This window comes from Solanum pennellii, chromosome 4, assembly GCF_001406875.1.
Source record: "Solanum pennellii chromosome 4, SPENNV200".
NCBI lineage: Eukaryota > Viridiplantae > Streptophyta > Magnoliopsida > Solanales > Solanaceae > Solanum > Solanum pennellii.
Window position 1 is genome coordinate 3882262 of NC_028640.1, and position 15537 is coordinate 3897798.

Below are 15537 nucleotides of genomic sequence, written 5' to 3' on the forward strand. Positions count from 1 at the left end.
ATTATATCTTTAAATATATTATAGTTTCAATAGATTTTTACATATAATTTATGTTCTCTAAAAATAAGATGAATCAATATTGTAAATATTGATTTAATCTTGAATAATACATCTCTCTTATGAAATATAAATAACAAAAAAAATAAATATAATATCATTAAATAAGAAGTTAATTTCAGTCATTCTAAATCATGGTATCGTTTACCTCTCTTTTATTTGATGAAATTTGTATCTACAAATCTTTTATTTTTGCACTTACATAATAGCTATTCAATTATAATATTTTAAACCTAACTTTAGTACAAATAAAGACTACAACAAATAATAAATACTAATACAATATCATTACGTAAGAAGTTAATTCAATTATTCTAAATCAAGATATCGTTTGCCTCTCTTTTATTCGATGAAATTAAGATCTACAAGTCTTTTATTTCCGTTCTTTAATACTAATAACCATTCAAACGTAATATTTTAAACCTAACTCTTTCAATAGTGACTATGATGAAGAATAAATACCTTTTAATTCTTAATCAAATAATTTCTTTTTTTTGATTTTTGATTTTTATTCGATGTCTAAAGTTCACATTAAAATCATGATTAAATTTGAATTGCGCTAAGCAATATCTATCTGAAACTCGAGCCATTGCACCACAAATGTTTGGTTAATCAATGATATAAATTCAAGTAAAAATAAAATAAAATTTAGTAATTAGGTTCTATTTTTAATTTTTTTAAATTCAAACGTGGGATAATTATTTTTATTTTTGAGAAAAAAAAAATAAAATCGAACTTCAAAAAGTTAAAATTGTACAGAGAGCCACTTTTCCCTTCTACGTTAAAAACTTGAAAAACTCCGACGACCGTTGTCTCCTTTATACGTCGTCGTTTTGAGCGTCCATATATAAACAAAACGCACAACAAAGGGGATTTTTTCTGTACCCAGTCAACTCTCTCTCCGCCATTTTTGACCCGGCTCAAGCTTTTCAGTTTTCTCTAAGCTCATTTCTGCTATTTTCACTAAATTCAAGTTTCAGTTCCTGATTTTACACTCCCAATTTTCAGTTCAATTTTCAATTTTTTTTTGGATCTGAATTCGAATTTTTCATTTTGTGTTTTTTTCTACAAAAACCCTAAATTGCGATGCCGATTTAGGGTTAAGGGTTTTATGATGGTATTGAAGGGGATTCTGTTGTTGATTTAGGGTATAGGGTAAAAAAGAGGGTTTTTTGATTTTACAGGTAGTTGAAATATGATGGTACAAAGGGGGTTATTTGGGTGGTCCCCACCGCATATACAGCCGTTAACGCCGGTGTCGGAAGTATCGGAGCCGCCGGAATCTCCTTCTCCTTATACGGATACAGGAGGTGATGCTATGCAGGTTGAGTTAGAGGAGGAGATGGATGCTGATACGGAGGAGATGGAACCTCCGCCAACAGCTGCACCGTTTTCGATGCTGTTTGCTTGTGCGGACCGGTTAGATTGGGTGCTTATGATATTAGGATCAGTTGCTGCAGCTGCACATGGGACTGCTTTGGTGGTTTACTTGCATTATTTTGCTAAGATTATTCAGTTGCTTAGTCATGGTTCTGAATCCGCTGATGATCTATTTGACCGGTTCACTGAGGTAAGCCACAGCTGGATTTTGTTATTTGTAGTATTCTCAAAGAATTTTTTATTCTATAGATTTACTGAGATAGCTACAGCTGAATTGTTCATTGACTGTAGGTATTCTTTATAGAGATTTGTGTGTTCAGATAGTGTTAGAAAACATCAAATTATGGCGAAATGAAATGGGTTAAAAATGAAGCAAATGAACATTGAATAGTTGTAGTTGTTGCAGTAGCAATCTCTTAATCTGAATTACTTGTGGTATGTTGCCTTTACTGTCCTAGTGATTGTTGTTTAATGAATGATGCTAAAAGACATCTTTTTTTTAAATTATATTAGACTGGAAATGTTTTTCACCGAGTTATAGAAGATAGGGTACATAGTGTTATAGGATCAGGGACACTGACTAGCTATTGTATTTGTTTCCCCCAGTGTTGTCAGTGTGTTAATCATCCATCAGTAATTAATCATTGAGATGTATATTATAGCTAGTAAGAGGTGATCTGATTTGGAAAGCTGTTGTTTGACGGACTCCGACTTCTGTCACTGAATTTGTACTCCTTCAAGACAATAGAGGAGATATAGGCAACAGGTAGATATTGGTGCTTTTCAATTACAGGTGGTGGTTTATTAGATGAAGTAGTAGTTTCAGCGTGTTATTGTTGTAGTTCGTTGTGCTTTGTGACTTGGTAAGTGCACTCCAGCTGAGGTCTGTAATCAGTTTCCCTTCTGTGTTTGTAATAGTTGCATAGGATTAGTTGGTTTCTTTGTGCTTAATACTCGGCCTTTCAAGCTATTGAAATCAGCAAGCTTTTCAAGTTAGGCTATTGATCCCACTTTAAAAGCAAGTCATTGTGTAACTGTAAATCCTCCATTAGATGCCTGTGAATGGATATAAGCTTCCATATGGTCCCCACACCTGGCTGGTAAAAAGTGACCTTGTTTAGCATACACCACTCTTTTGTCCATTGCCACATTTCTTAGAATTTACTTTTTTATGTTGCAGCAGGCCACAAAAGACATTTGACGAAAACGAGCCAATTCTAGGTTGGAAGTGTTCCAATACATGTTATGTGCATTAATCTAAAAGGAATTGTGTTTCTGTTGCATTTCAATTTTTCCAATACAGAAAGAAGGCTGGACAACTATTGGATCTTGCAAAAAGTTGAATGTGGGGCATCAAGTTCCTAATAGTATTCCTGGACTGAGCTTTTGTGTGCCAATCATTTTCAAAAAATTAGTGTGCTGTTAGTTCCATTAAATCATTTGGAAACGGATGAATATGAGCTTTCTCATGTATTTTGTTATTAGTAACTGCAAAAGTCAACTAAATTAACCGAATTTGCATCTCTCAAAAGAATCCCTTTGTACATGATATCTTCATCTCTGGCTTGTCAAAATAAGAGTAACATGTGCATCTCTGTCTGTAAATGCCCATGTGCATTTGTTTGGAAAGGAGAAGTGTGGTAAATCGGGAGGTATTGTTTTTGCTGAAGTAGATGTTCTTAGAGACTGGTCAGACCATATGGTGGTGAAGTACTGCTCTTACTGAACTGTATAAAACCAAATTACACACCATGAATTATAGTAACATCGACTAGGGAGATATTCTCTGTCCAAAAGAATGGCGTGCTTTAAAGTAGGTCAACATAGGGGTGCGTCCTAATGGTCAATGAAGTTGGAGTATATGTCTCTAGTATAAATTCCAGTCGAGGAAAAAAATACTAGGTGATTTCTTCTCATATGCCTCAACCTTTGTGGGCAGTGGGTGTTAACATACAACAGCAACAACAACAACATTCCAGTGAAATCCCACTAGTGGGGTCTAATCCCACTAGTGGGGTCTGGGGAAGGTAGAATGTTCGCATACCTTATCACTACCCTACCTGGAGGTAGAGAAGTTTATTTTGAAGACCCTCGCCTGAAGTGAAGGAGACAATGACATGAATATAGTGAGTAATAAGGAATGGTGCAAAGTCTACCTGAAGGTAGCAAAGACAACAACAAAATAATTTGATAATCGAAATCCAATAAACAATATACTATGATAAATTATTGAAAATAAAAATAAACAATGCTAAATATCAAAAACAAGAACTACAATAGTACAACTAGTACAAGCAAGACACCACTACACTACCTACTAACCTGCTATCTTAATACGTGGCCTCCACACCTTCCTATTTAAGGTCATGTCCCAAGTGACATGAAGTTGCGTCATATCTTGTCTTATCACCTCTCCCCAATACTTTCTTGGCCTACCTTTGCCTCTTCTCGTAAGTGCCCTCTATAACCAACCTCTCGCACCTCTTCACTACTGCGTCTCTCCTCTTCATAAGTCCAAACTATCTAAGTTGCGCTTTCCTCATCTTATCCATCACGGAGGCCCCTCCTACCTTATCCCGAATATCCTCATTTCTAATCTTATAACCTAGTATGACCACCCACACATCCACCTCAACATCCTCATCTCTACAACATGCATCTTCTAGACATGGAAATTTTTGTCTGGCTAGCACTCCGCTCCAGACAACAATGTCGGTCTAATCACCACTATGTAGAACTTACCTTCTATGTTGCTCGGACTCTTTAAAAATGTCCACGAGTGCATGTCAGCTTTGTCAAAAGTAGCGTATTTTTGGAGAATCCGACATGGGTGCGGCATCAAAAGTGAAGAGTCTGGGCCTTTGAGTTTCGATGGTACCTTTTTATCACACAACCGGAACTCTTTAGTCTCCAAAGTGTGTCTCCACGCGTCTAACTTAGCATTAACTCCATTACACGTCTCATCAATCAGTATTATCTCATTCACAAATAATCGAGGTGCGCACAAGATGACCCGAATACCACCATCTTAAAAAAAGTACAAGGATCAACTCATCTAGTTCTCTGAGCAAAGCGACATAGGGATCTTGTACATGTTCATTGACCCCAACTTGGTGTATATCATGATTGATTTTTCTAAAAGATAAAATACATTTGGAAACTACAGAAAGGAGTACAAAAAATCAATATTTTTTATTTTTAAAATAGGTAATGTTATTTTTATCGCTAACATGAGAATCTTTTGCATTAATGGTTTTCCATTTAATGTTTTAGCATTCTGTATGTTTACAAGTTTATTTGCATTCCTTAGAGATCTGTAGTTGAATCATTCTTGCCCATTAGATTTATTGCATGTAATTGGTGCCCAAATTCTTTGAAGGTCTTCAAATGATAGTCTTAATGTTGTAAAGAAAGAAGTAGAAAAAAGAGGAGAGATATGTTTCTTTAGTGTAGTTAGTTTCTGTTGATCTAGTCATGTCAGAGATCTACTCATTAGCGTTTGGTACCTGACCATCAAATGGAAAATGAGAAATGAAGATGGAGAGAGAGTGGTGTATCTAATACTCTTCTTTTCAAAAGCGCCCGAGAGATGGTATAAAAGACGGTGATTTGTTGTACTTGCAAGCCACACTTGATGATGATAGTTATTTTGAAACTTTTTCTTGGTCGTTGTTATAATTGTTTGAGATATTTAACCAAGATTTTTTTTAACAGTCACGTTACCTAACAAAGATCACATTTTTCACAGCTTGCCTTGACCATCCTATATATTGCTGGGGGTGTTTTTGTTGCTGGTTGGATTGGTAAGCAGTAAGCTAAAATTGCTCAAGTTTTATTATTGTCCATTAAAAGTTTCTCTTGTCATTTGTTTTAATTAATTTCTTTCTGATAGAGGTATCATGTTGGATTCTTACCGGAGAGCGGCAGACTGCGGTGATCAGATCAAGATATGTTCAAGTATTACTGAATCAAGATATGAGTTTTTTTGATACCTATGGAAACAATGGAGATATTGTAAGCCAAGTTTTGAGTGATGTGCTACTTATTCAATCTGCTCTTAGTGAAAAGGTATGTTCAGCCTTCTTTATCTTCTTTGCTTGACTTTGACAATGGCTTCTCACCTTATCTTAACTGTGCTACAACAGGTTGGGAATTATATTCATAACATGGCTACTTTTTTCAGTGGCCTTGTTATTGGATTTGTCAATTGCTGGCAAATTGCCCTTATAACTTTAGCAACTGGCCCTTTTATTGTCGCAGCTGGGGGAATATCAAATATATTTCTTCATAGACTTGCAGAGAACATTCAGGATGCATATGCTGAAGCAGCAAGTATAGCTGAACAGGTCTGGTTTTCTCCATTATTAATCTGATTCTCCCATTTGGGAACTTCATGAAACTCTTGCTCTCTATAGTGTAATTTAATATCTATGATGAGTTATACTCAAATAATGATACTATGTAGGTGAATGGCATTTTTTACATAATCTTCGGTGGATCAGTGCTAACAGTAGAAGCATTCCACAACCCCCCGCCCCCCCAAAAAAAAAAAAATTAAATGAGAGAGAGAGATGGAAAGGAAAAGCAGAAAAGAACTGAGAATTCCGTACTTCCCTTTTTAAAACTGTAGACAATAAATAACAATCTGTTCCTGAAGGACTTGATGCCTTTATTCACTCGTTTTTTTAATAAAGAATAAGGATCTTTTCAATACGAATATGCATTATGTTATGGAAATTCGGGAGGAATAAAATTAATCACCAATAATCTTTTTTTTTTGGTGAGGCAATCATCAATAATTCCCTTGAAGACGAGTAGAGGAAAGTGTTCTTCCTTCTCTTCAGCTCTGCTTACATTAAATGACGTTAATACCCAAGTATTTATAGGAGTTCTTCTAACATGTACTTAGACTAGTACATGTGTCATAATTCAATTAGTTGACCTTTTTCCTTTCCGAATTCATGTTTAAAATCTTACCTGCATTCATACATTAAATTCTTTACATTCTAGTTATCTTCTAGTACCCCTTTAAACTTGATTTATCACTCCAAGAGATGCTGTGGAAGATGTTAAATCTTTAGTGGAAATAACAACAACTTGGTGACCTCAATTTCCTTCCTGATTCTTTCTCTACCTAGTCCTTGTCCGCAGATTCTTTGATGCAAGCACACTTATCATCTTTTTCCTTTAAGAACACCAATGCTTGCAAAGCTTGTTCGATGATACTTGTTTCGTTTTCTTCAGGATTTCCTCATCTGCTTGCAAAAACCCTGTAAGTTCTATTATGGTCTCTTGGAATCAATATCCATGGACTTTTTAGTAGCAACAATAACATAACTAAATCTTGAAGTCAGAGATTGTGGGTGTTCTGCAATGAACCCCTTCATTTGAGTCATCTCCATGTATTCTCTTCATCATCATCCTTATCTGTTCTTGAACTGTACAGAAGGAAACCTTCTCAAATATGTTGTCATCAATTCTTGCTAGATGCAAGTGGGGATTTTCTTATCAATCATTCTCATGGGCCATGGCATTGACATCATCTGATACCTCTACTGAAGATCCGTCATCGTAGAGCTACTCCATAAGCATCTATTTTGTCATGGTTGAACCTCTTGTTGGGTCCTTACCATCAAAATAATCCTTCAAAGTTAAAACTTATGAAATCTTGTAGTTCTATTAGTCTGGTGCTTCTCTAGCTCAGCATCCTCATACCTATAATATTAGCTACTTTGGTGCACATTCATTTCAATTTGAGGTTTCAGTTTTCAGTTCTAATTTTTTATTTTTATATTCCCACTTATCTCTCAAGAGAATTGACTCTGATGCCAAATGTTGAGAAATTTGAGGAGCACATTCAAGTCACTGACTTTCTCTAAAAAACAAGTGGGAGAAAAGCAGTCTTCCTTACTTGTCTCAGTTCGTCTAGTATATTTTTTTAAACCTTTATCAAAAAAATAAGGTATCAGGATATCGTCTAACATTTACCTAGTCTAATACATGTATCAGACCTTAATGCTAGAATTTTCCCATCCCAAATACATGTATAATATCCTACACACATACTTGCATTAATTCCGTAAACGTAAAAAAGGGGGCAGCTCAGTGCACAAAGTAATTCCGTAATACATGAATTGAATATATTCATGTACAAGATGAATTGTCAAGAATTTTATTAGCAGTAGCTCACTGCTCACACACCAGTAGAGAGTCTTCCTGTGGGAAGTAATTAAAAAATGGTTTTCAATAAAGTTTCTTTCTGTTATCTCCCTATGTCTATCATCTTCAAAAAAAAGCAAAGCCATGATTCTGTCTTTGATAAAAATTTATTCTTCAACCATGCTATGCCTTCATAGACGAAGCTGAAAATATAGATAAATTGAGTTTTTTTTTTGATGACAAGGGAAACCCGCAGCCGCTACCCTTTGGGTGCGCACAGGGTAAAACCCCCGCTCCTATGCAGTAGCTCGCAAACCACATAGGAGAGGTAACCCGCACTAGGCAAACCTTGTGCGACGAGCTCGACACAGAAGGCGAACCCCTTGCTTTCGCTCGCAAGGGGTTTCGAACTTGAGACCTCCAACATGGAAGTCCCAAGCTCAAACCACTGGGCCACCCCGAGGGTAGATAAATTGAGTTTTCGCTGCCAGATAATGTACTTATACATGATAAACATAACATATTTCTCGCTGTTCAAGGAATGATGATGTATTGGTCTCTGTATGGATCAGCGAGAGTTAAAGATATTTGGATTTGAATTTAAATGCCTATTGAGAGTTTCCTTCAACTTACCTTTCATATGATGCAGGCAGTTTCTTATATTAGGACATTGTATGCATTCACAAATGAAACTCTGGCCAAGTATTCATATGCTACCTCGCTACAAGCTACACTAAGGTATGGTATATTAATAAGTCTTGTGCAAGGACTTGGACTTGGCTTCACGTACGGGCTTGCAATTTGTTCCTGTGCCTTGCAACTGTGGGTTGGAAGATTCCTGGTCACACATGGGAAAGCTCATGGCGGTGAAGTTGTTACAGCTCTTTTTGCTGTAATTCTAAGTGGCCTGTGAGTATCTCCTTTCACACGTCTTACTCTCCTCCCTCATATGTCGTACTAAAGTAATGCAATCCACCAATTCCTTCATTGTTACAGTGGGCTGAATCAAGCAGCAACAAACTTTTACTCTTTTGAACAAGGGAGAATTGCAGCTTATAGGCTTTTTGAGATGATAAGTCGTTCGTCCTCCGTTGCTAATAATGAAGGAACCACCCTTCCTTCTGTGCAAGGGAACATTGAATTCCGAAATGTATATTTCAGCTACCTCTCTCGCCCTGAAATTCCTATCTTGAGTGGATTTTATCTCACTGTACCTGCTAAAAAGGCTGTAGCCCTTGTTGGAAGAAATGGTTCCGGCAAAAGTAGTATTATACCACTTATGGAGCGGTTTTATGATCCTACATTAGGTAATATTACCATTTAAGTTCTCTTCCGAGAGTTGCATATTCCTTCAAGCAAGCTAAAAATATGATATTCTCTACTGATATATTACTTGCAGGGGAAGTCCTTTTAGATGGGGAAAACATTAAAAACCTGAAGCTGGAATGGCTGAGAAGCCGAATTGGCTTAGTCACCCAGGAACCTGCCTTGCTAAGTCTGAGCATCAGAGATAACATTGCTTATGGACGAGATGCTTCTTCAGATCAAATTGAAGAAGCTGCTAAAATAGCACATGCCCATACGTTTATTAGCTCACTGGAGGGAGGATATGAGACTCAGGTATCTTGCAGTTGTCACAGTTTTTTCATATGTTCAACTGTTTTGCCTTTTCTGATGCTTAACTTTTCCTACTTACTATTTCTTGTAGGTGGGGAGGACTGGTCTAACTTTGACCGAAGAGCAAAAAATTAAACTTTCTGTTGCTAGGGCTGTTCTTTCGAGTCCTTCTATCCTTCTTCTTGATGAAGTTACTGGTGGACTTGATTTTGAAGCTGAGAGATCTGTTCAGGGCGCGCTGGATCTCCTCATGTTGGGAAGATCAACTATAATAATAGCAAGGCGACTTAGTCTTATCCGAAATGCTGATTACATTGCCGTGATGGAGGAAGGTCAATTAGTTGAAATGGGAACACATGATGAACTGATAGCACTGGATGGCCTCTATGCCGAGCTTCTTAAATGTGAAGAAGCAGCAAAACTCCCTCGCAGGTGCGGTACATGACTCGACTGAGCACTTTGATGATTATTGTGTTATAAGTGTTTGCTATAGCTTTGCGTTACAAGTTACTTGGTGATAAACAAGTCCCTGTTTTCCCAAAAATTATCCTTGTAGTTTGTTTTCCGGTTTTAGATTAATTACTGATACTTAGTTACATGCCTTCGCTCACATCATTCAGGATGCCAATGAGAAACCACAAGGGGACTGCGGTGTTTCAAGTTGAAAAAGATTCTTCAGCTAGTCATAGCTTCCAAGAACCTTCTTCTCCAAAGATGATGAAATCACCATCTCTTCAAAGGGTTTCTGGTGCCCATGCATTTTGGGCAGCAGATGTTACATTTAGTTCTCAAGAATCTCCCCACAACCGTAGCCCGCCACCTGAGCAAATGGTTGAGAATGGTATGCCCTTGGATTCATCTGATAAAGAACCATCAATAAGAAGGCAGGATAGCTTTGAGATGAGACTGCCAGAACTTCCTAAGATTGACGTTCAATCTGCAAATCGGAAGTTGTCCAACAATTCCGATCCCGAATCACCTGTCTCACCACTCTTGACATCTGATCCCAAAAATGAGCGTTCTCACTCACAAACTTTTAGTCGTCCTAACAGTGAGTTTGATGACTTCCCTAATACAGCCGAAGAAACAAAGGATACAGAGAATCGAGAACCACCATCCTTCTGGAGACTTGTTGAGCTTAGCCTTGCAGAGTGGCTTTATGCTCTACTAGGGAGCACGGGCGCTGCAATATTTGGTTCCTTTAATCCCCTCTTGGCCTATGTCATTGCATTGATTGTAACAGCATATTACACAACAGATGATAAGCATCACTTACGGCGAGATGTTGACAGGTGGTGCCTCATCATAGCCTGTATGGGTGTGGTGACTGTATTTGCCAATTTTCTGCAGCACTTCTATTTTGGTATAATGGGAGAGAAAATGACTGAGCGAGTTCGGAGGATGATGTTTTCTGGTAATGACTAATTTCAATTAGTAACTGTTCCTTTCATAGTTTGTTTTGTTTTACATTTGTACTAGTGTAAATATATGCACTTATAATGATCATAATTAGTTTTCTAATGAATACTGATGCTATTTGTCTGATGTTGTCGTTCTTCAACAGCAATGCTTCGCAATGAAGTCGGGTGGTTTGATGAGGAGGAGAATAGTGCTGATAATCTATCTATGCGCTTGGCAAATGATGCTACATTTGTGCGTGCTGCTTTCAGTAATCGCCTGTCCATATTCATACAAGATACTTCAGCTGTTATCGTGGCTATTCTTATTGGGATGCTACTTCAGTGGCGGTTGGCACTCGTGGCATTAGCCACTCTTCCTGTTCTTACCGTGTCTGCTGTTGCGCAGGTTTGTTTTATCTGTACAATGTCACAAATTAGTCACTTATTCATACACAGAAGAAAAGTGTATTTCATATTTTTATCGCAAGCTTATCTTAAAACATCCTGAGGTGACTTTCCTTGAAGAAACCAGATTGTCTTTTTGTCATCTTCTCTACTACTCCCGTAAAACAATAAAATTGGTTTTGTAGAGTTCTGGTCCTGTAAAAAGGCTTGTTAAAAAGTTAAAAGAGTGTAGTTTATTGCAATCGGTTTTTCAAATTGCCATCTCTTCGAAACTTGTCAATATTCGTAGTCCTTTCTACCAGGCACTCACTTGGATCTGAACTTAATTTGCAGAAATTGTGGCTTGCTGGTTTGTCAAAGGGTATTCAGGAGATGCATAGGAAGGCATCTTTGGTCCTTGAGGATGCTGTTAGAAATATCTATACAGTTGTAGCATTCTGTGCTGGTGATAAGGTAATGGAGCTCTACAGGTCGCAACTGCAGAAGATATTTACGAAGAGCTTCCTCCATGGTGTGGCAATTGGTTTTGCATTTGGCTTTTCACAGTTTCTTCTTTTTGGTTGCAATGCTCTTCTCCTTTGGTATACTGCTCTCATGGTAAAGAATAAGCACGTGAATCTAACTACGGCGCTCAAGGAGTTTATGGTGTTCTCATTTGCATCTTTTGCACTTGTTGAGCCTTTTGGGTTGGCTCCATATATTCTCAAAAGAAGAAAATCTCTGACCTCAGTATTCGAAATAATTGACCGAGCACCAAAGATTGATCCAGATGACAACTCCGCCTTAAAACCGCCAAATGTCTATGGAAGTATTGAGTTGAAAAACATTGATTTCTCATATCCATCTCGACCAGAAGTCCTGGTACTGAGCAATTTCACTCTAAAAGTCAACGGAGGGCAAACTGTAGCTGTGGTGGGTGTTTCCGGCTCAGGAAAGAGCACTATTATATCTTTAATAGAGAGGTTTTATGACCCTGTTGCTGGTCAGGTTTTACTTGATGGCCGTGATTTAAAGTCATACAATTTACGATGGTTGAGGAACCATTTAGGACTTGTTCAGCAGGAACCAATTATCTTTTCAACCACCATTAGGGAAAACATAATCTATGCAAGGCACAATGCTAGTGAAGCTGAGATGAAAGAAGCCGCTAGAATAGCAAATGCTCATCATTTCATCAGCAGTTTGCCTCATGGTTATGACACACATGTTGGGATGAGGGGGGTAGATCTGACTCCTGGGCAGAAGCAAAGAATTGCAATAGCTCGTGTTGTTCTGAAGAATGCACCTATTCTGTTATTGGATGAAGCAAGCTCCTCCATTGAATCTGAGTCGAGCCGAGTGATACAGGAGGCTCTTGATACTCTAATCATGGGGAACAAGACAACTATTTTAATTGCCCACCGAGCTGCCATGATGAGGCATGTTGACAACATAGTTGTACTTAATGGAGGGAGGATTGTTGAGGAAGGTACCCACGATACACTGATGTCAAAAAATGGTTTGTATGTCCGCCTGATGCAACCTCACTTTGGGAAGGGATTGCGTCAGCATAGACTTGTTTAAAAACGGAAGCAATGCAACTGAAGGTACATCTCATTTTCAATGAAGCTGGGAATGGTAGCAGATTTCAAACGTCCAAATCCTTACTGTAAAATCCCAGCTTCAAACTGGACAGATCAAGCAAAGACAGAATGATGAGGATTTCTAACACTTTGTTTGCTGTTGATTATCACGTTTGGGCAGTGAAACTTCGTATGTAATTAGACTGATGCGTTGTTCAAATTGATATCGAGGATGATAGGTTGTCAGGACTAGAACCCTATTCTTTTGGAGGCAGGCCGGTTGTGTAGATCAGGTTTATGCTCCGTCTCCTGATGGTATATTCGATTTGTTAATTATAGAGTGGAATGAGTAGCCATAGCTTTGATCAGGTCGAGATTCTTCATTTTCTTCTGTATTCTTTCTTCCTTTCGGGTTGTGTCTCTGTGTGTGTTGTAGTCAAGTCAAGTGATGTTCATTATTTTCGTGACGAAAAATCCCCCTCTCCACTTTTCTGCTGTATATTTTTCTTACATGGAAGCCATAGAGATGATTTCACCATCATATTCTGCCTGTATAAATGTGTCACAAATTTGGTCTTTTGGAGTAACTGAAGTTTTGGTTATGTGAAGATGCATAATGTTGTATGCCAATGGTGGAATGAGGTAAATTAGTTTACTTAAGAGCCACTAATTTTACCAATAAATGTGTATGTCATCTCACAAATCATCTGTGCTTGCTACTCATTTATAACAATTTTGCATCTTATAAAGCTAGAAGAATAGATTGTTTTAAGAATATAAATCTTACCAAAATAAAAGCACGAGGTAGAGATTGAAAAAAGAAACAATGTCAATTTTACCATAGATCTAGAATACGAGAGATATTGACTATCAATTTTACCATAGATTTAGAACACAAAAAAAAAACATAAAAAGAATAATTTTACAGTATTTTTTTTACAAATATCGATATAACTCAAATCCAAAAATAATACTCCATTTTGAAGTATTTCAAATGTAGTCCTACCTTTGACAAAATCTCTAATGCTAAAATCTATCACTTGAAAAGCAAAGCCAAAAAAGAAAGAGGAAATAATTAGAAAACAAACTATACAAGAAATTCAGTTGAGACTCAATCAAATCAAAAACAAAAAAATTAAATCAAAAAAAGCATCTTACTCACAACATAAAAACTAGTTTAGGAGAGAGCAAAACAAAAACATTTAAAAAAAAATATAAGAAAAACTAAAATATGCCATATGATTCGAGGAAAGATGTTCTTAGCTGATAGTTTGCTGGACATCAAAGATCGGCTAAAATAGGAAAAAAAGTAAAAAGAAATTTGATTATTTTTCTTTTTCTTTCCTTTGTTACTAAATTTAAAGTCAAAGATTAGTAAATAGAAAAATATTTATATGTATACTTATTTTGTCCAAAATTACTTGATCACACTTATTTTAAGAATTTAAATTCGATTCAATCATTATTTCCTATGATAACCTCAATATTTGTAAAATTGGTTCTTAAAAGGCAATTTCAAATTTTAATGATGTTAAAAAAACTTTAAGTTAGCAAAAATCGAACCTTCAACTTTAGCCTTAAAAACTTCTAACTCAATCTTTAACACTGAGTCAAGGGCTCTAATTATGTCAAAGTGTGTGCAAACCGGTGTATATATTAACAATTTCATTAATTTGACCTATATTTACGGTATAATTCCGACGAAGGGTGTTCACCTGCACAGCCATCACTGGTTGTAGCTCCACCGCTGCATGAATACCGTCTTTAGTGGCGAATTTTATTTGATTTAGTAGCGATTTTTGTTGTAACTAAAAATAAAGTTTTAACGGCGACTTTTATTTGACTTAGTGGCGGTTTTAGTTGCCACAAAAACCTATCTTTAGTGGCGACCTTTATTAGTTTTAGTGGCTAAGTTTAAAATGCTACTAAAACTGATCTTTAGCGACGACTTTATTTAATTTAGTGACAGTTTTAGTTATCACTATTTACCTTTAGCGGCGACAGTTATTTCTTTTACTTGAAAATAACCTATTTCTCCATAATGAAGTACTATGGCAATGATACATAATTCACTTATTGAGGTTGAAAGGGTAAGTTCTATAACATACCTGTTCGATCCATTCACGACCATTATCACTAAACTCGATATTTGGATCATTAAAAAGCTCACTAAACTCGCAATTTTAGCAATAATAGGGTATAGAAATATTGTAAAATTAAAAATTGAGTACCATTGGTGTAAAAAATAAAATTTTCATATAAGAGGAAAGAATTACTAAAACAAGTATGACATATTTGTAGTGATATATCTTAAGAAAATCAAAATTGACTATAAAATTAATTGAAAAGAAGTATTAGAGAAGTTCTAATATATATAAAAAAAAAGTTAATTGCAATTTGCATCTAACAAAGTTAGAAGAATCACAACAATTCCTCAAAATGAAAAACATTAATATCATACCACTAAGAAAAAGAAAACAAAATCTAAAAATAGTAAAGCACGTGGTAGAGATTGAAAAAAGAAACAATCAAAGCAAGAAACATTGACTGTCAATTTTACCGTATATCTAGAATACACGACACTTAAAAAGAATAGTCTTACAATTTTATTTTTTTTACAAATATTGATATAATTCAAGTCGAAAATTTTATCATTTTGAAGTATTTCAAAGTAGTCCTCTGTTTACTAAGATCTATAATACTAAAATCTTTCACTTGAAAAGCAAAGCCAAGAAATAATTAGAAAACAAATTATACAAGAAATTCAGTTTAGACAATTAATCAAAGCCATTAGTTTGTTCAAAGTATTCATATATATACTTATTTTGTCCAAAGTTACTTGAACACACTGATTTTAAGAATTTAAATTCAATTCACTAATAGTTTGAAGATGTAATAATAAAAAAAAACTATCCATGTATGGTCATTTTATTCTAAATTACTATATCCCCAAAATC

The 15537-nt window shown here is 36.1% G+C and overlaps 1 protein-coding gene across 1 annotated transcript; it reads left to right on the forward strand.

Annotated features, from left to right (window-relative positions):
- Nucleotides 1-831: 831 nt before the first annotated feature.
- LOC107017763 (ABC transporter B family member 6-like) lies at nucleotides 832-13235 on the forward strand. The gene is made up of 11 exons (XM_015218017.2): nucleotides 832-1627; nucleotides 5186-5240; nucleotides 5330-5505; nucleotides 5583-5783; nucleotides 8246-8505; nucleotides 8593-8903; nucleotides 8996-9216; nucleotides 9305-9645; nucleotides 9834-10627; nucleotides 10778-11019; nucleotides 11352-13235. Exons 1-11 carry the CDS (start codon nucleotides 1253-1255, stop codon nucleotides 12579-12581), a joined length of 4206 nt encoding a protein of 1401 aa, XP_015073503.1. The 5' UTR covers nucleotides 832-1252; the 3' UTR covers nucleotides 12582-13235.
- Nucleotides 13236-15537: the final 2302 nt, after the last annotated feature.